The following is a 21,458-nucleotide window of genomic DNA, read 5'->3' as shown; positions in this document are numbered from 1 at the left end:
AATCCCCTGTGGTGATTGATAGAATGAATATAAGATAAACCCACATATGAACAGCTAACATAAGGTTGGAATCAAAGGACACACAAGTTCCCAGTTAGGAAACATTCCATTTTAAGAAATCAGGCACTAAAAGCGACAAAACATCCTGAAAGAATTCTTCCAAAGACAGAAGAAGATAGAAATGCAAGTCATCGTGAAAATCCCTCAGTGCGCTAAATGCATAAAAAATGGAATTACTTCATATGCTGGTGTTGCATTATTTACGTGGTCAGATTCTGTCTTGTGTACGATTTTGGCAGCTTATTTCTCTGAAATATTTGTAAACAAGTAGCTGTAGGCAATACTTTTATACCAAACTACATCAAACCGCAACATCCAATATCCATTTTGCATTGACAAATTCTTGCAAGTTTCGGAATACATCAGACAAAACTATCCTGCAGGGAGTTTTTTTTCTGTTGAGTAATTTAGTTCCATGATTTTCGATGAATTAGACTTATTGCATACAGAAAGATTCTTACCTTGTACCTGCTTCTTAATCTCTTTGGTGAGATCTAACCAACTCTGAAATCATAAAATAAAAGTTAAGTTAAATGCTTGTCAAATAAAAATAAAAGTGTACATCATCAAACCGGATGAACCTCAACAGAAGGGACACATATTAGTGAATAATCCACAACAACAATCATGAAGGAAACCTCTTCAATATGCTCATCAAAACATACAAAACCTATTTTCCTCCTTTAAAAGTAGTACTGAGGGATTGCTGTGTGTCAACGGTGTTGTCTTAAACCAAGAATCCCATCTGCCCTCTCCGATCCTATGGCATTATTTGAAAAAGAGTGTGGCGTTTCTCTTGGAGTCCGCAACCAACGCCATTAAGGCAGATTATCTGCTTATTTATCTCATTGTTGTGCATAAACTGGCTGCTATGTGTGCCTACATTACAACAGTGACTATACTTCAAAAGTACTTCATTGGCTGTGAAGTGCTTTATAATGACCCGAGGATGTGAAAAACACTATATAAATGCAAGTTCTTTTTTCTTTAGTTAAGCAAATTAAAATCCAAAATACTGAAAAATTCACGAAAGAAAAAACTTCTTTTTAAATTTATACCCATCTCTTTTTCTCATCCACATATAAAGCAATTTCCTTTCTCACAAATGTGTGCTCCTTTTGGTTATGTTAATACTTACTCCTTTAATTACTTCTTACATGAAATATATTGGTATGGACAAAGATAAATGTTTTTATTTATCCAGGTATATTCACAACAGGACTATGCAAAATGCCTATAAACAAGGATTGCCTGTACATGGATCTGACTGTATAGTACAGTACTTGGCTTATTTATGGTTTACTTTCAGTTTGTAATCTTTTTCTGCTATCAGGAGGTCATATGAATGTTTTAAAGGTATGGATAAACCTTTAGACCAGTTCCCCATTTGGGCAGTTCTGGCAAGAAGCTGTACTTGCTGATGTACATTGTGAGCCACAGCCCCCCCCGATTTTCCATCAATTTAAATGGATGAAAAACCAGGGGCTGCAATTCCCCAATTTCCCATTCAGAATTCCCTATAAGGCTGCTTCCTGCTGAGTGCGCCAGATTAGGAATCAGGTCATAAAAATGCAAATGCAATAATTCAAAGCCTATGAAACCTCCAGTTTTGATACCCAAAAATGGAAAAGTATTTTTCCTTTAAATTTGTTCAATAGATGGAGTTAATGAATATTGAACAAGTTAGATCAGGTAACATATGATGTGCTGATGCTATGACTGTCTATTTATGTCGAATAATGTGCTGTTCCAGCTTTGGTTGAAGATTGATGACGTACTCAGCTATTCAGATCACATTCTGCTCTCCAATCCTAGAGACAATGTGAAGTGTTTAGTAATTAATAGCTCTTTTATCCTTACCCATCTAATGAACCAAAGACACAATTCAGCCTTTCAATCTGTTATAAACAGAAATCTCACTTCTGAAGGGTTCACTCATGTCTTACTCACTGTTTCAATACTGTGGGAAAAATGCACATCATTAAGGCTATGCAAAGCATAGTTTAATCTTTGCAGTGAAAGTCCTTCAAACTATGAGGAAAATAAAGCGTCCTGCTACTTAGACTGGATGAACAAATTTGAGATCTATTCAGTAACAATCTTTTGAATTACACAACGATCCCACCCCAATAATGAGAAATCAAACCCGTGCAAAGTTTCATTTATTCCTACAATTCAAATGATTTCTAATCGACACAGTATGCTACACAGACTGATACATTGGATGTATAAACTCTGTGCAATCCAATGAGTGAACAATTCTCCTGAAAGAAATTTGCCTTTTAAGAAGCTGTATGTAAATTTTAAAGACCCAAACGTGGTCCAATATGCTCAGTACTTATGATTTCTGCATAATGCAAAAGCATTTAGTTGTAAACCGATGCAATCCCCAATCCACTATAGTCTACAGCTTGCACTGCTTTTCAAACATATGAAAGGTACTTATCTAGGAATACTATCAATGTTAAAAAACTGGAGTGAAAATACTGTTAGGACGTCAGAACATTTGTGTGCAATGCATTTTACCTCCAAATGCAAGTTTCTAAATACGGTTTGTGACAATGGAGAAAGACTAGCTGGAAAGAGACCATTTTTTAAAATTTAAAATTTAGTAGCCACCAGTTAAGTTTCAGGAGAAACAAATGCAAGATTTACCTTTACATTTGAAGACTACTACAAAGATAATGTGGTAACTGCTGTTTAAAATAGAAATGCAACACTTTTTCAGATCTGCTTTACAACCAGTACCACCTGCCTTTGCTTTTTATACACAATTGCTATTCAGTGACCCCTGCTGCAAGAGCACATGCATATGTATGTTGGCTCAGCTGTGATGCACCAACAGTAAAATATGCTGCCAACACTCGCTGTAAAGAATCAGCCATGAATAATGGCCAGTGGGAAGGAGGGGATCGCGAGGGTGTGGAACTATACCTCTAAGGAATCAACGCCTTCAAAAGGGAACAGGAGAAAATTGGTGCAGAAACAAAAGAAAATGATAAAATATTAAACTCAACATCAGGTAACCAATCAGTTTACTGCCCTTTATACATCTCTGCCTGCTGTGTATTCTCCACTTACAGTATATCCCACCTAACAAGTCCAATAGTGTCTAATGGGTCTCTGACACCACTGGCTGAATTCTAAGATCTTTAAGGTGCTTCCTCTTCTCTACAGTTTCCCATCTGACAATGGAACACACAAGCATACATTGAACCCCATGTCATGGAACCTTGAGGAACAGTGCTTTAAACTGAAAAATGCAGCATTTTGTTCTAAAAACTTATAAATCGTTAACATAGAGAAGCATGGAATGAGAAAAAAGAACTTTTGGACCATTGAGCCTACTTCTTCCACTGAGGATAAACAATCTAGCATACCATGGAGTCCACTCCACCCATTTACTCTCCTTAGGGAAAGTTCTCCATAAATACTTTGCCCTCCAAAGGTTATCAAGTAAATCTCCACAATATTCACTCACCTTAACATCTCCACTATCAGCATAGGAGCCATCATGTCTGGTGCAGTATTCGATCCTCTCAATCAATAACTATCCCTGGAAATACTCAGCAGGTCAGGCAGCATCTGTGGAGAGAGAAACAGAGTTAACGTTTCAGGTTGACGACCTTTGCGTTCTGACGAAAGGTCATCGACCTGAAACGTTAACTCTGTTTCTCTCTCCATGGATGCTGCCTGACCTGCTGAGTATTTCCAGCATTTTCTGTTTTCATTTCAGATTTCCAGCATCCGCAGTATTTTGCTTTTGCAATAACTATCCCTATTTAACTCCACTTTATTTCCGATCAGATTATTCAACTCATGCAAAAAAGGAATTGGATAATTAACTTAGACTTTTTTTGTGTGTGCAGGAGTATACGCATAGGGGAAAAAATTCGGTATCGCCCCATTTGGGGCACCGTTATCGGCCGTGCGCAAAGTTAGCGCCTGGCACTAATTATCGCCTCCGGCTGAAAACTTTGGCTTTTATTGCCCCTGGAGGTGATTGGAGCACTAAATCAGGCGCTTCACACCTGTCTTAAGGCGCAAAGGCCGAGGAGCGAGTCGCTACCTCAGAGCACTGGCGAAGCAAGGAAGGGCAAATCAAAATAAACCTGCAAAGTGCTGCTCAGTACTCAAAACTCCTTCACACAGCGTTGAATCTCTCTCTCTCTCAGAATGCATGGTGCAAAAATGTCACAGACAAAAAAAGGCAGGAAGCGGTCGCCTTTAAATAGAGCTCCTCTAGTCCCTTTCTGACTGCAAAACGCTCCCCTCAACCTGTCGTTGCTAGCGGCAGGCGGTAAGGCAGGGGGCGCCACTCAATATCCAGTCCGGGGCGTTGCGCACTCGACTGATGTCACAATCTGCCGGCGCAGGAGATTGTGGCAGTAGTGTTTAGCGCCGCCGCAAAATGTATAGTTAATTTCGCGAGCGGCGCAAACATCGCCGCGCCCGGGCACGAGTTGCTTTGCGCCCCATTAGCGCCCTCTTAAGGCGCTAATGGGAGGCGCAAACAACTGAATTTCCCCCCCATAGTATCTGTGTCCCTACTCCTAATCTCTAGTTTCATATCAGCTCGGTTAATGCTAAACTTGTGCAATCTAGCTATGCACTCATTTAATAAGTCAAACAGTTTGTTTGCATCTACATTATATATGCCCCATATAATTTAAAGACCTGGATCGCATCTTTTTCTCATGTTTAGCTCTGCAAGTCACTCCACCAATTAGAGCCATAGGACTGAGAATTGTGCTTATTCCTCTCTAAAACCTCTACAGCATATCACCATCCGTTCGAAGGTACAGTAGCCAAAACTGCACACAGAATTTTAAATGTGGTCTCACCAGTGAGCCATACAAAGTTGCAGCACTACTGCTTTGTAGTGACTGAATAAGTCAAATTTAATTTTATCACTTGGGATTATGAAACTTTTACTGGTGTTTTGGGAATTAAATTCTGTAATTCTGTTGATTTTTCTGTGAAATTGTAAATCTGTTACCTTCCTTATAGTCAAGTCCTCTTGAGATGTATATGATATTTCATTAGCTTTTCAGTAATAGTTTCACACTAACTAGACACTTCTAGTGAATAATCAATAATCACACCAAAATACCTTTCCTTCTATTTCAAACAATTTAGAACAGAGTTTATGGTAATTGTACAGAATAAGTAAGGCAGTTATTCTAAACCTTTATAAATCACTGGTATGGCCCCAGCTGGAGTAGTGTGTTCAATTCTGGGCACCACACTTTAGGAAGGATGGCAGGGTCTTGAGAGGGTACAGAGGAGATTTATTAGAATGGTACCAGGGATGCCAGACTTCAGTTAAGTGCAGCGATTAGAGAAGCTGGGGTTGTTCTCCTTAGAGCAAGAAGGTTAATGGGAGATTTAACAGTGGTGTTCAAAATTATGAAGTGTTTTGATGGAGTAAATAAGGAGAAACTGTTGCCAGTGACAGAAGGGCCAGTGACCAGAAGACACAGCTTTAAGATAATTGGCAAAAGAACCAGAGGTGAGATGAGAATTTTTTTACGCAGCAAGTTATGATGGTCTGGAATGCACTGGCCTGATAGTGTGGTGGAAGCAGATTTAATGAAACTTTCAAAATGGAATTGGATAAATACTTGAAGAGGAAAAATTTGCCATGCTTTGGGGAAAGAGCAGGTGAGTGGGACTAATTCGATCGCTCTTTCAAAGAGCCGACACAGGCACAATGGGCTGAATGGCCTCCTTCTGTGCTGTATCATTCTATGATTCTATGAAATGTAGAGAAGGAGTAGCTTCCGAGAAATAGTCACGTCTGGTACTTTCAACATACCTCCTTCCCTTACAACTGTGGCACCCAACAATGAGTGGAGCCGGAGCAGGGAGACAGAGGAAAGGAAAACAGGGATAAAAGCAAAAGATAGGAAGGAGAAAAACAAATGTGGCAGTCAGAGAAATCAACGATTTAAATCAAACGTGGCCACAGTAAATAATAATTCTAATAAGTTTAAGAGCGTTAAAAAAACCAAGCCTGAAGGCTTTGTGTCTTAATGCGAGGAGCATTTGTAATAAGGTGGATGAATTGGCTGCGCAAATAGAGGTAAACGAATACGATTTGGTTGGGATTACAGAAACGTGGCTCAAAGATGGCCAAGACTGGGAACTCAACATCCAGGGGTATTCGATATTCAGGAAAGATAGGCAAAAAGGAAAGGGAGGTGGGGTAGCATTACTGGTTAAAGAAGGGATTAATACAATTGTAATGAAGGATATTAGCTCTGATGATGTGGAATCTGTATGGGTAGAATTGAGAAATACTAAGGGGAAAAAAACATTAGTGGGAGTGGTATATAGACCTCCAAACAGTAAGGTGGAGGTTGGGGATGGCATTAAAAGGGAAATTAAAGAAGCGTGCAATAAGGGCACAGCAGTCATCATGGGTGACTTTAATCTACATATAGATTGGGCCAACCAAATTAGTAACAATACTGTGGAGGAGGAATTCCTGGAGTGTTTACGGGATGGTTTCCTGGACCAATATGTCGAGGAACCAACCAGAGATCAGGCCATCTTAGACTGGGTATTATGCAACGAGAAAGGATTAATTAGCAATCTTGTTGTACGAGGCCCCTTGGGTCAGAGCGATCATAATATGATCGAATTCTTCATTAAGATGGAGAATGAAGTAGTTGACTCAGAGACAAGGGTCCTCAAATTAAATAAAGGAAACCACGATGGTCTGAGGAGCGAGTTGGGTAGGATTGAGTGGGGAATGGCGCTCAAAGGGTTGACGGTGGATAGGCAATGGCAAACATTCAAAGACCAAATGGATGAGCTACAGAATTTGTTCATCCCAGTTTGGCGTAAAAATAAAACAAAAAAGGTGACTCAACCGTGGCTAACAAGGGAAATTAGGGATAGCATAAGATCCAAGGAGAGGACATATAAATTGGCCAGAAAAAGCAATAATCCTGAGGATTGGGAGCAGTTTAGGAGTCAACAAAGGAGGACAAAGGGATTAATTAAGAAAGGGAAAATAGAATATGAGAGTAAGCTTGCAGGGAACATAAAAACTGACTGTAAAAGCTTTTATAAATATGTGAAGAGAAAAAGATTAGTGAAGTCAAGCGTAGGTCCCTTACAGTCAGAATCAGGGGAATTTATAATGGGAAACAAGGAAATGGCAGACCAACTAAATGCATACTTTGGTTCTGTCTTCACAAAGGAGGATACAAATAACCTCCCAGAGATGCCGGGGAACATAGGGTCGGGTGAAAGCGAGGAACTGAAAGAAATCAGTATTTGTAGGAAAATGGTGTTAGGAAAATTGATGGGACTGAAGGCCGATAAATCCCCAGGGCCTGATGGTCTACATCCCAGGGTACTTAAGGAAGTGGCCCTAGAGATAGTAGATGCATTACTGATCGTCTTCCAGAACTCGATAGACTCTGGAACGGTACCCATGGATAGGAGGGTAGCTAATGTTACCCCACTATTCAAAAAAGGTGGTAGAGAAAAAGCAGGGAATTATATTCCTACAAATACTGATTTCTTTCAGTTCCTCGCTTTCACCCGACCCTATGTTCCCCGGCATCTCTGGGAGGTTATTTGTATCCTCCTTTGTGAAGACAGAACCAAAGTATGCATTTAGTTGGTCTGCCATTTCCTTGTTTCCCATTATAAATTCCCCTGATTCTGACTGTAAGGGACCTACGCTTGACTTCACTAATCTTTTTCTCTTCACATATTTATAAAAGCTTTTACAGTCAGTTTTTATGTTCCCTGCAAGCTTACTCTCATATTCTATTTTCCCTTTCTTAATTAATCCCTTTGTCCTCCTTTGTTGACTCCTAAACTGCTCCCAATCCTCAGGATTATTGCTTTTTCTGGCCAATTTATATGTCCTCTCCTTGGATCTTATGCTATCCCTAATTTCCCTTGTTAGCCACGGTTGAGTCACCTTTTTTGTTTTATTTTTACGCCAAACTGGGATGAACAAATTCTGTAGCTCATCCATTTGGTCTTTGAATGTTTGCCATTGCCTATCCACCGTCAACCCTTTGAGCGCCATTCCCCACTCAATCCTACCCAACTCGCTCCTCAGACCATCGTAGTTTCCTTTATTTAATTTGAGGACCCTTGTCTCTGAGTCAACTACTTCATTCTCCATCTTAATGAAGAATTCGATCACATTATGATCGCTCCGACCCAAGGGGCTTCGTACAACAAGATTGCTAATTAATCCTTTCTCGTTGCATAATACCCAGTCTAAGATGGCCTGATCTCTGGTTGGTTCCTCGACATATTGGTCCAGGAAACCATTCCGTAAACACTCCAGGAATTCCTCCTCCACAGTATTGTTACTAATTTGGTTAGCCCAATCTATATGTAGATTAAAGTCACCCATGATGGCTGCTGTGCCCTTATTGCACGCTTCTTTAATTTCCCTTTTAATGCCATCCCCAACCTCCGCCTTACTGTTTGGAGGTCTATATACCACTCCCACTAACGTTTTCTGCCCCTTGGTATTTCTCAATTCTACCCATACAGATTCCACATCATCAGAGCTAATATCCTTCCTTACAATTGTGTTAATCCCTTCTTTAACCAGTAATGCTACCCCACCTCCCTTTCTTTTTTGCCTATCTTTCCTGAATATCGAATACCCCTGGATGTTGATTTCCCAGCCTTGGCCATCCTTGAGCCACGTTTCTGTAATCCCAACGAAATCATATTCGTTTACCTCTATTTGCGCAGCCAATTCATCCACCTTATTACGAGCAGATTGGGCCTATACTCTCTGGAGTTTAGAAGAATGAGAGGTGATCTCACTGAAGCAGAAGATTCTGAGGGGGATTGACAGGGTAGACGCCGAGAGGTTGTTTCCGCTGGCTGGAGAGTCTAGAACCAGGGGGCACAGTCTCGGGATAAGGCGTCGGCCATTTAAGATTGAGACAAGGAGGAATTTCTTCATTCAGAGGGTTGTGAATCTTTGGAATTCTCTAACCCAAAGGGCTGTGGATGCTGAATTGTTGAGTATATTCAAGGCGGAGATAGATAGATTTTTGGACTCATGGGGAATCAAGGGATATGGGGATAAGGCGGGAAAGGGGCGTTGTGTTCGAAGATCAGCCATGATCTTATTGAATGGCAGAGCAGGCTCGAGGGGCCAAATCGCCTACTCCTGCTCTTAATTCTATGTTAACATGTAGTATAGCAGGGCCATTACCTTACAGGAGTGAACTGTGTGATCTCACATTTGTAAACAAAATAAAATGGCTTACCCTCTGGCTTGTTGAATCCCAAATGGCCAGACCAAAATAGTCCTTCTCCAGAAGATTAAGGTGTTGACACACTTTAGTAAAAAGCTCATGTCCCTTAGAATGTCTCTGTAATCAACAACATTATGGGTATATTATAACAATGCTACATGGTTTCTAAAATTGTCTGTTTGTGGTATGCTATGTTTTGGCTTCTAAATAATTTTAATGCTCAACATTAAAGCTAATCAGAACCATGTCACTAAGTACTGCACATGCATTACTGCAGTGTAATAATCAATGTTGTCACTAGGATTCAGGAAAGCATAATTGTGTTTTTTTAATAATGTTTTGTTCAATGCCCACTTGAACTATGAAGAACAACGGACATTACAAGTACAGATTTTGTTCCACCAAATGTCTAACAGTATTTTGAGTTATACAATACTGGAGTAAAGTCCTAGTGGTTGGAGCATTTAGAGATATTGTAATGAATCAAAAATGTCAGTTAAGTACATTTTTTCTATGCAATGCATTGGTACCAATATACCAAATAAGCCTAATGACAACATTGATTGAGGTTACTTTCTCACAAAGAAGTAGAATACTATTGTAGACATCTTCCCTCCGTTAACTGAAAATTAATTTTGTTGATCTGGATATTTTTTGCATTGGCATTAAGATATTGCATTTAAACACTGGCTCCCATCAACTGGCAGAATCAATGCACCTCCTGGCTATCAACAGTTAGATAGGACCCACTGTTAGGCCATGCCAGGATCACTTCAAGCATTTATTTTGCACTGTGTGGGCAGTTCAGCTCTGGGGTCTTGCATCCACTGGGAACTAATTGAAGTTTAATTTCAGCAGTCTGGTGTGGTCATGAAACCATACAATATAGGAAAAACTATCATGCTCTAATAAACCACACTATCTTATCCTGTATATCGTGAATTAATTCTTGCTATTTTAAAAGGTGCTTACCTGCATTTGACATAAAATACTAAACAAGTGTGTAACATTGCAAAATTATTTTTTTTATAAATAAATCCTACGCTAACTCAATCTTTGCCAGGACCTCAAAGCTATAGAGAATCTTGCCAAAATCAGTATTGCCTTCCTCTTTCAATCTGCAGGCTTTTAAAACCAAACCTTGGAGTGACTTCATCACTTCTGGATTAGCTTGTCTGCTGCCATACTCTTTCCAACCTTGCTGGTATTCTACAGTATGGGCCTTGCAGTTCACATGTGCTCTCAATAATAACAATTTAGGTGGGCTACTGACACAGCAGGTTGGTGTCCCATAACACTGCATCACATAGAGGGGTTCACATCTGCAATCCCACCCATGTCAATTACTAACTGTTAAGACTACCACTGGGAAGTAGCAAACAAAAGTCCAGAAGCTTTTGTTCAGGGATGAAGGGCAAAGTCAGAGGGGATCACCCCAGAGCATTCTTGCACACCTAGTGGCTGGTTAAATGGTGCGATAGACAAATACCTGGAGGCAGGTTCCCTTCCCATCCTCTCAGTAGGGGAATGGTGCATGAAGGCCAAAGAGGCGGCGGGAAAACACAAATAAAACATTTGTTTCACACTTATATATTAAAAAGTAAAGTATTATTGCTTAGAAGTTTATCTTCATATAGATATACAAATTATTGGGCTGGTGTCTTTTGGCTAAAGGTTTTAAGAGTTTGTAACGAGTCTCCTCTGCCAAGTTGACTCCTAAAATCTTAGTCACCAGTTGAAGGCTACACAGGAAAATATTCAATGCCAGAAAGAGTACATCATTCTTACCTCAACATCACACTGAAATTCAGTTTCATCCAACAGAGTCACCTTGCAGCGCATGGTTTTGGGTTTTTTGGTAATCTTAGGAGGTGGTTTCAAATCCTTACTGGTTTTTAGCTCTGTACTTTCGGCTTCTTTCTCCTCAGGGGTTTCTAGCTTTACTTCATCCTTAATCTCTGGATCCTTTTCTGGAACAAGATCTTCTTTTTCTTCTTGTGCTGGCTGCAACACCAAAATCAAATGTATACATCTAATCAGCAGAGATCTTTCACGCTGAAGACACCATAAATAATCTTGCATTCAAAGTTGTTTCGGAACAAATTGCCTGCGGCAATGCTCAAGGTTAGTTGAGGAATATACAAGTATTTTTTCATAAGCAAGATGGCAACTCAGTTGGGAAAGGGATTTCAAAAATTCACTCCACAGAGCCACTTAGTGGCCAACTACCTCAAAAATTGAATGGGAAATGTGGACGACATAAGGAATTATAATGGTAAATGTTGACAGAAAATGCATCACCAAAAATGTATGACAATGGGAAATAAGGTTTACGTTCAGGAAGCATGTGCCCTATATTGAATTTTTATTATTATATAGATTTAATTGACTGCAATTACTTTGTGTGACTTATACAGAACTATATTGAATATAAAACTCTTTTTTTGAAACAAGTCTAAATTATAATCCAACAATTGGATAATGTTTTTACTTATAAGCATTGCTTTTATCCCAATAAAACTGAATTAGTTAATTTATTATTTGTATACTTTAAAACTGATTTTTCAATTTAAAACCACTATAATACAGGTCATTTTACAGGGCCAAATATCCATCTTTTACTCTCAGCATAACCCTTAGACCCTATCCATTGTCTCAATGGCTTAGGAATCTAAAATTGATTTCTTTGTAATGTCCATCTTTTCCTACTCTACTTAATAGAAACCAGTCAATTTTTAGATTTCTTTACAATCAAAGTGCTTTGTCACACTAACCTATAAATTTAGATGGGGGCATTTAGAAAGACTTAATACAATGTATAATGCAGATTATACAAAATTAAATCTTTCGTGGGCAGATTTTCAAACCCCAGAGAGTGCCTTATTTTTCCAGGAGAGTTGGTGCAAAAGTTGTTTGTTATGTAGTGAGAACAATTTAAACGGCCTGGCATCACTCATATGTCAGCTTAGGCTGTGAAACAACAGGATTTTGGCAATATACCAGTTATTTATTTACTGTAGAACTCCAACACCTGCTCCTTATGTTATTAGTGGCTGTGAGCAAGTTTGTGATTTTAGATTTGATAAAAATCACTCTTCTCACATGTAGCAAGTTTAGATTTACTATACTTGCATCCAATTTACTAAAGGAGCCCTGAACACTACACCTTGCTCTAATGCTTTGTTGAATTGCTGCCAAATAAAATATTTTTTGATAGCAAATATAAAGGGAATTATATTCATTTGAATTATCACAAACATTTGCGTATCAACAGGTTATAAGTCTGAATGTGTTCAGATTGAATATTTCCGCTAATTCACATGTCAATTTCCCAATTAATGGAAAGGTCCTTAATATTGTAATTATATGCAGTCATCTGAGAGATATTTGGGGCCACCTGTACACAAATCGGTCTTTGCTAGCTTTTAACATAAAGGTCAGTCGTACGAGGATTTAATTCTACTATTATGGTACGAACTTCTGTTTATTAAATGGATTGAACACTGTAATAAAGTACAAACCACTATTGAAAGATTATTGAAAATTAGAGTGTAAATGTCAGAACCCTTCAGTGCAGAGGACCACATACGAGGGAGCCTTGCTGGCTAAGTATAAAGTTTAAAATCAATGTTTCCATTTATGTCGATACATTTCAAACAGCAGTCACAACAGATGGAGTTCGGAGTTAAGATTTACCCATCAATGAGGCAACACTGCTAAAAACAGTCACTTCCAAATCCCTGCTGACAACATTTAAACAAGATGGAGCACAAAAAGGACCGATTTTCTTGGGCTTCAGGGGTTGATTTGCCAAGAATCGAGGGCTACATGTAGTTCATGGGCTGCATTTTGGACACCCTTGCTTTAATCAGGTCAAGTGTAAGCCCAATGATGACTAGTTAAAAAGGTGACTGTTTTCCAACCATAAGGAAACTTTCCATATTTACCAGTGAAACTCAAACTCTTATTCACGGCATAAAATTTTAGATGCTGCGCACAAAGATAAACTTTAACACACATTCTGGAAGATGGCTGAGGAAAAATTATTTTACCATCCAAAATGTTACTCCTGTTATTGAAATGAAAAAGAAAGACACCACTTCATCAAAGCAGCAATGTACTGATTGCGACCTTTGCATTAATCCTTCCAGCTACATGGCCGTTGTTGGGATCCAAGGCCCACCAAGGAGTGTACTCATTTGCAATGTTTGACACTTTAAAAAAAAAAATGAAGGTTGACTTGGCCACATGTATAATGTAAATAGATTACTCCTTACATTCCAGGGTTCTGACAAAGGGTCAAAAGATCTGAAAAGTTACCCCTACTCTCCTCTCGCCACAGATGCTGCCTGATCTGCTGAGTTCTCAGCATTTTCTGTTTTTTTTTTTTTAAATGATGCATTCCAGGCTTCTGATTAACATGGGGGTAAAAATTAGCCTTGGAAGCCAATTTTTTGAAAGTTTCTCATACTTCTAACATGGATGGTAGAAGCCAGGTGAAAGATTTTTTTAAATATTTATGTAGAGTAGCTAGATTAATTAGGGGAGAAAAAGTAATGGCCCAGACGTACGCCACCGACCTGCAAAAAGAATATGAACTTAGCTGATGGAGGACTCCTTCGTGAACCTGCTCTCTGATGCTGCGTACTCAAGGGCAGCATAATAGCCCATGGATCTTGGGGTGCACATGTGCTGAAACGTACCTGGGATCACGTGGGCCTGGTGCTCCAATCAGTACACCGAAGGGAAAGTGTCTACCTCCAACTTTCTTTATATTGCAATTCACCCAATATATTTTCAGAATAATTATAAGGACGAGATGAATAAATAGTTCCAATATGACTCCCTCTCTTTCTTTCTCTCTCTCTCACACACACAGACCCACCTAAAAAAATTATTTGTGAATTAATTCTTAAATCTAATTTAGGAATGAAGAGTTCTGATAAATCGTTGAAGCTCTGTGAAATTTCATATAAAATAACATGGACAGGTGATACAAACATAAATACAACAAAGCCCAAACAAAGATCTGAAAAATCTGGACATTAATCATTGGAGGGGTTTCGGACAGTTTTACAATTCATTACATCACATTCCGGAGCTAACTGAATGCGTAACTGTCTCTATCTAATCCCCTTACGCTGATGCAAACAGGCCCCGCGCCTGAGCCCGTTTGCATCAAGCGTAACATTTTCGTGCATAACTGCTGGGCAGCTGGTGGGCAATTAGCCCAACTCTGCGTCAGCAATTGGGCTTTCCAAGGCGGAGCGGATGATGCACTTGACACTTTAGCACATGTGCTTGTCCCGAACTTGTGGCCCAGTTCAAAGGCAGTAGGACGGTGTACTGTGACGCCATCATACCCACCCCAAATTCTGGCCCAAAATAGTTAAAAAGCAAACATAGGACAGAGAGAGAAAAGAGAATGGCAGAAAGGGATAACAGTGCAGCAGAATTCTTTTTATTTTTAAATTATATTTCAAGTACTTATCTTAGTGGCTTGGATAAATATTATGCAATAAAAGCTACTCTGATATCAGAGTAGCTTTACTGCAGTAACACTGGTGTTTATTTCAACATCACAGTGCTTGAGCTAAAAATTTATAAAACCCAAAGAGAGGAATTTCTCTGGACGTGGGAACACCCTTCAGATTAATGCACAGTTCTTCCTAGCTATATATGGTATTGTAGAGTGGTTAGCACTTTTTAGGACAGACACCTGCTTTTGGCAACAAAAGATGCCAATTGCACATGACAGAAAACCTGAAGTAATCCAATACAATCTTCCACCATCTGATCGTTACCCACCACTGGATTCAACAATAGAAACATTCATTACCTGAGTTTCAGCACTGCTCAGGGAATGTAAATCTAAAGTGGCTTCTTCTTCAATATTATCATCCAACTCCTGATCAGCGATAGGCGCCCCTTGTTCAACCGGTTCTCTTTCTTCTGTTTGCTCAACTGAATTCAGTAGTTGTTCTACTGGCGTTGTGTTGTCCTCCACAGAAGCTACCCCAATCTCCTTTCCACTCTCTTCGACTGAAATCTGAGACTTGGGTCTCTTGAACCAACCAGGCAAGAAGCGTGACAATCCTTTGCTGCCTGAAGACTGCTCCTTCTCTGCCTCCTCTTTGTGGGCTGGACCACCGTTGACTGGTGTTGTTGCCGTTTGCTTGTCCACCACTTCTGTTGACTGCTGATTCTCCTTTGGCTGGGTTTCTGGTTTGTCAAAGTTGGGAGGCTCTTGTTGCTCAGAAGTTGGCTGTTGCTGATGGGGACTTCCTATCGCAGCACTCGAGTTAATTTCTGTGGTCATGATGAAGCTATATTTAAAAAAAAGATAAGTTAAAAACACCATAAGATACAGATCCTTGCTTTGGATGGTTAGTGCTTAAGTACAGCATGTTATGGGTCTCGGGCTCAATTCAGCAGATGCTGATAGAATTATGCTAAAATACATTTCTGAACTGCCTGAGCTGTTGAATTGAAAAAGGAATGGCATTCAGCAATAAGTTGATGATGTCACAAGCAACATAGTATACAATTCAAAGCAACATAACTGTTCCTGGTTGCAAGTACATTTTTCTAATGAACTGCACATACCACAAAGCTACAGTAAGAATCTGTGATTGCCCGACAGGGATTAATAAAAAGGCAAAGTCTGACAAACTAATTGAGAAGCAATAAGTACAATTTGTATTTGTCATACATAAAGTGAGGTCAAGCCTAGAAGAGCTATTCAAGAATTCCACTGCAATTTTGTTTTTGCAGTAACAAACATTAGCAAGGGAAAATAACTTTTAAGATACGTACTTCTGAAGCAATGCAGTTACACCCTAACTCTATGGAAACCAGCACCAAACAAGTCCACATCATCCGGTCAGTTATCACTCGCTCAGCACAAGGGTCGGGAACGCCCTTGAAAGAACTCCCCAAACTGTCAAAAATAATTGCACATGTGGCACCGACTTGTATATTGCACTCCAATAAATACAGAAAATATTTTCTGGAGTGCTTACCCAAGTACCAATGAATCAACAGCTGGAGCAGTTCCCCTGTGCATCGCCGAAGCAATATTTTGAGAGCCATACAAAAGCCACCATACCCCACTTGGGGGCACTACGTCTCACTATTTAGCACTGTTCAACATATTAGGCCAAATCTTGCTGGAGCAGGGCATTTCACGGCATAGTGGTAATGTCACTGGGCAAGAGTAATCCAGAGGCCTGGACTAATGATCCAGTAGACGGGAGTTCAAATCCCACCACGGCAGCTGGGGAATTTAAATTCAGTTAATTAAATAAATCTGGAATAAATAGCTGGAATCAGTAATGGTGACCATGAAACTATCAGATTGTCGTAAAAACCCATCTGGGTCACTAATGTCCTTTAGGGAAGGAAATCTGCCATCCTTACCTGGTCTGGCCTATATGTGACTCCAGACACACAGAATAAAACCGGCATCGGCCTCAGCACCGGCTACAGACACGGCAATGGCACACCCAACCCAGTCGACCCTGCAAAGTCCTCCTCTCCAACATCTGGGGACTTCTGCCAAAATTGGGAGAGCTGTCCCACTGACTAGTCAAGCAACAGCCTGACATCGTCATACTCACAGAATCATACCTTTCAGCCAATGTCCCAAACTCCTCCATCATCATCCCTGGGTACGTCCTGTCCCACCGGGGGTGGTGGCATGGTGGTATAGAGTCGGGAAGGAGTGTCCCTGGGAGTCCTCAACATTGACTCCGGACCCCATGAAGTCTCATGGCTGCAGGTCAAGCATGGGCAAGGGAACCTCCTGCTGATTACCACCTACTGTCCGCCCTCAACTGATAAATCCATGTTGAACACCACTTCGAAGAAGCACTGAGTAGCAAGGGCACAGAAGGTACTCTGGGTGGGGGACTTCAATGTCCATTACCAAGAGTGGCTCGGTAGCACCACTACTGACCGATCTGGCCGAGTCCTGAAGGACATAGCTGCCAGTTTGGGCTTGCGACAGGTGGTGAGAGAACCAACGAGGGAAAAACCTACTTGACCTCGTCCTCACCAATCTACCTGTCGCAGATGCATCTGTCCATGACAGTATTGGTGGCAGTGACCACCGCACAGACATTGTAGAGACGAAGTCCCGTCTTCACACTGAGGACACCCTCCATCGTGTTGTGTGGGATAGATTCAGAACAGATCTAGCAGCTCAAAACTCGGCATCCATGAGGCGCTATGGGCCATCAGCAGCAGCAGAATTGTATTCCACCACAATCTGTAACCTCATGGCCGGCATATCCCTCACTCTACCATTACCATCAAGCCAGGGGACCAATCCTGGTTCAATAAGGAGTGTAGAAGAGCATGCCAGGAGCTGCATTAACGTTTTTTACGGGGCTAAAAATAAACTTACCTTTTTTTAAAAAGTATTTTCAAATTATAAATGAGTGTTTTACTTTTTTAAACACTTTTGCTGGTAAAAACAGGCCTTACGCCTGCTTTTACCAGACATAAGATTTTTAAGGAATTTCAGCAGGCGGAGGTTCTGCAGAAAGCGGAATGCTCCACCCGCAGAGGCCCTTCTCCAGGGCAGGCGCAGGATCCATCAAGAGGATTCTTGACAGATCGGAAGTGCCAGTTTTCAGCACATTCACATGCCTGAAACCGGCACTTGCGAGGTCCCTACAGGTGTGTACATAGCTCATACACACCCATAGGGATCGGAAAATACGGGCCTACATTTACATAATGCCTTCCACCACCTCGGGACATCCCAAAGCCAATGAAATACGAAGTGTAGTCACTGTGCAATATAGAGAAACGTGGCAGCCAATTTCCACACAGCAAGGTCCCACAAACAGCAATGAGATAAATATCCAAATAATGAGCTTTAGTGATTAGGTTGAGGGATAAAAGTTGGCCGGGACACTGGGAGAACTCCCCAACTCTTTGAATAGTGCCATGGGATTTTCACGTCCACTCAAGTGGACAGGTGGGCCCCAGTTTAACTTCTAATCTGAAAGGCAGCACCTATGGCAGTGTGGCACTTCCTCAGTACTGCATTGAAGTGTCAGCCTAGATTATTTGCTCTCTGGAGTGGGGCTTGAACCCATGACCTTCTGTCTCAGAGGCCAGTGCTACCACTGAGCCAATGCTGACATCTTGTACTTTTGTAAGTTATAAAAATACATACTATCTGCATAGAAAGTGTACTGAGTAAAAGAAACAGGAATTTTATCTTGTTTGCTGCAAATTACTATGTAGGATATACGGCACAGAAACAGGCCATATGGCCCAACCAGTCCATGCCGGCACTTATGCTCCACTCCAGCCTCCTCTAGTCTTTCCTCATCTAAATCTATCAGCATAACCCTCTATTCCCTTCTCCCTCATATGCTTCTCCAGCCTCCCCTTAAATGCATCTATACTTTTAGCTTCAACCACTCCCTGTGGTAGCGAGTTCCACATTCTCACCACTCTTTGGGTAAAGAAGTTTCTTCTGAATTCCCTATTGGATTTCTTGGTGACTATCTTATATTGATGGCCTCTAGTTATGCTCTTCCCACAAGTGGAAACGTTCTCTCTGTATCCACTCTATCAAAATTTTTCATAATTTTAAAGACCTCTATTAGGTCACCTCTCAGCCTTCTTTTTTCAAGAGAAAAGAGACCCAGCCTGTTCATCCTTTCCTGAGATGTATACCCTCGCATTTCTGGCATCATCCTTGTAACTTTTCTCTGCACCCTCTCCAGTGCTTCTATATCCTTTTTATAATATGGTGACCAGAACTGTACGCAGTTTCACAAATGAACAAAGTGCTTAGGAAAAAAACAGCAGTTAGATGTAAAAGCTCTCTTTAAATAAAACTTATGCTTAACTCTATTTGTATGTCAATAGTGATACTACTCCAAAGCATGCAATTTGTGTGCAATAGCAACCCAAAGAGCCAGGTAAGAGATACTGAATCAATAGCATTCTTCTGTAGTTTCGGGACCCGAGACAGCTAACAAGACTGCCCTCTTGACAAAAAGGTTACCAGCCTTAGTGCATGGACTCAAAATGATGAATGAGTGCTATTCTTCAGGGGGAAAAAAAATAAAGATTATCCCGTCACTATCTGTAACGTTAATCAGCCACCCATACTGGCTGCAAGTGGTCTGACGCCTGATGCAGACCACTGTTTTAAGTGCTTTCTGTCTTTGGGCAGTGGCACTGACAGACGACAAGCTTATGGATAACAGGAACCTCATTCAATGACCTCATAACCTCTCCGCAACCAAAAGCTGTGATCATGTTTAATTATGTTATACAATGGATATCAATAGTCAGAACTTCACAGTCAATGGGCAGGGAGGAAGAATATACTGCAGTGGTTTATTCAGAAGAAACAGGATTTATACCCATTAGTACAATCAATTTAGTACAATGGCAGGTTAATTTGGCATTGTAAGCTGGTGTACAATTTTGGTGTTACTCTTGTGTACTTCTAGAAAGTGCTGTTAAAAAAAGCACAGATGTAAGAAACTTAAATTGCCAAGTTTGATTTGTTAGGACCTGCCCAGAAGGGAAACAGAGTAATGTAGGTGTTAACCAACATATGTTGAGATAATTTGTGTACAAAAATGAAAAAAAGCCAAAGTATAAACTTCATTTCCCAATTCACCTTGAAATAAGCTGAAAATACTGCAGAACATTGAACAGTACAGCGGGCCTATATGGCAAAACAAAGCATGATTAATGGGGATGCCCTAAGGAACAAGCACAGCCACTTCAATAACGGCCTTTCAGACCAAGAAGTAGTGAGCATTATAGAGGAGTTTTCTCTATTAATGTTGCTGCAGGCTCACATGACAAAGCAGGATATCCACCATGTAGCAATACAAACTACCTGTACTGATTAAGATAATATACATTCAAAAATGTGTCAACTGAAAGTTTTATTTCTGCTAATGCCACAGATGCGTTAACATGTTAAAAAATGCTAAATATAAAATTGCCCCAAAAAATCTCAATCTGGCTGGTTAAATCTTGATCTTTGGATCCCAGCTTAAAGTCAGTGACTTTTCTTTTTAAGTACTTCAGAAAATAGCAATGCCCAGGGAAAATAACATCTTCCACTACAATATATTGTTGTGACTTGTACACTGTGCTTAGGAGTGGAAGGGAGGGATATGCTTATGTACATACCTTCACAGATGATATGGTCCTGGCAAACTCATCTTAGGGGCTTAGCGTGGTTTAATCCCCACTTTAAACACTGGGCTAAACAGTGGGATGTGGTAGCGAGTGTCTCAAGTGCAGCATTCTGGTTTTTCATGACTCTAGAGTGAATCTGATTGAAAAACACAAAAATAGCATCTGCCTCAATTGTTGCTTCATATTGGAAGCTAGAAATCCTGGTGGTTGCCAATTTCAACCTGGACACAGTCCTTTTGGACCATGCTGAAGAGGGGTGAAGGATACTTTAGTCCTTCTCTTCTTTATATCACAACAAAATCTCAATGTGGATTAATCTTATGGCATTTAAAAGGTGTCTTAACAGTTCTCCTCGAATGGTCAGAACTCCTAGTCATGCAATAAAAAAACGTGCAAAAGGTTTGGAGGCGGATTCGTGGTAAAAATGGGAAAACCGTTACAAGGGAGGGTGCTGATCAACACTGACCTGTCATCGAGTACACTGGCTCAATGGACTATTAGGTGTACCCGTGCTGTGATAAGAGGGTGGCGGCAATGCATTCAGACACTGTTCACAAAGAGCTCCTGATGTCTGTTGTCTGAGTAGTGAGGGCTCAAATCCATGGTGTCAGTTATCTAATGACTAACTAATGGCTGTCTTCATGGGCGGTTGTGCAGGAAAATAAGTGGAATCTCTATAGGGTTGAAGTGGTTCCAAGATGACATGGCTAGTGACAAAAGTTCAGAACCAAGTCAACATTCTGTGGCAGACTCAACTGTCCAAGACCCAAGCCTGACAGGATACTGTTAATGATTGGTCAGGCAACATGGCTCACTTATGGAACCTGGTGGGGTAGAATGTTGTTGGAGGCTGTGATCCTTCCCCATTAACTCCAAATAACTCTGCAAGTCAATGCCCTAATGGAAAGGGTGGTCCTGGCTAGAAAAGCACTGGGAAGCTTATCACTGTCA

The 21,458-nt window shown here is 40.5% G+C and overlaps 1 protein-coding gene across 11 annotated transcripts in view; it reads right to left on the bottom strand.

Moving 5' to 3' along the window:
* Positions 1 to 21,458, bottom strand: part of LOC147103362 (protein 4.1-like) — a 192,627-nt gene that overhangs the window by 85,748 nt on the left and 85,421 nt on the right. For 9 of the 11 annotated variants that reach the window (XM_085962875.1, XM_085962871.1, XM_085962870.1 and 6 more), the window contains exons 2-5: positions 15,157 to 15,626; positions 11,106 to 11,321; positions 9,330 to 9,434; positions 522 to 564 (exon numbers count right to left, since the gene is read on the bottom strand). In XM_085962875.1, the coding sequence (XP_085819001.1) occupies positions 522 to 564; positions 9,330 to 9,434; positions 11,106 to 11,321; positions 15,157 to 15,626 (834 nt within the window). Of the gene's footprint in view, positions 1 to 521; positions 565 to 9,329; positions 9,435 to 11,105; positions 11,322 to 15,156; positions 15,644 to 21,458 lie in introns of all 11 variants that reach the window. The other 2 variants (XM_085962878.1, XM_085962872.1) reach the window with 1 other exon arrangement.

The sequence above is a fragment of the Somniosus microcephalus genome, chromosome 20 (genome assembly GCF_052327205.1).
Source record: "Somniosus microcephalus isolate GS21.2 chromosome 20, FLI_Smic_1.0, whole genome shotgun sequence".
NCBI classification, from domain to species: domain Eukaryota; kingdom Metazoa; phylum Chordata; class Chondrichthyes; order Squaliformes; family Somniosidae; genus Somniosus; species Somniosus microcephalus.
The sequence above is the reverse complement of the archived record's forward strand: the minus strand, read 5'-3'. Positions and strand labels throughout refer to the sequence as shown.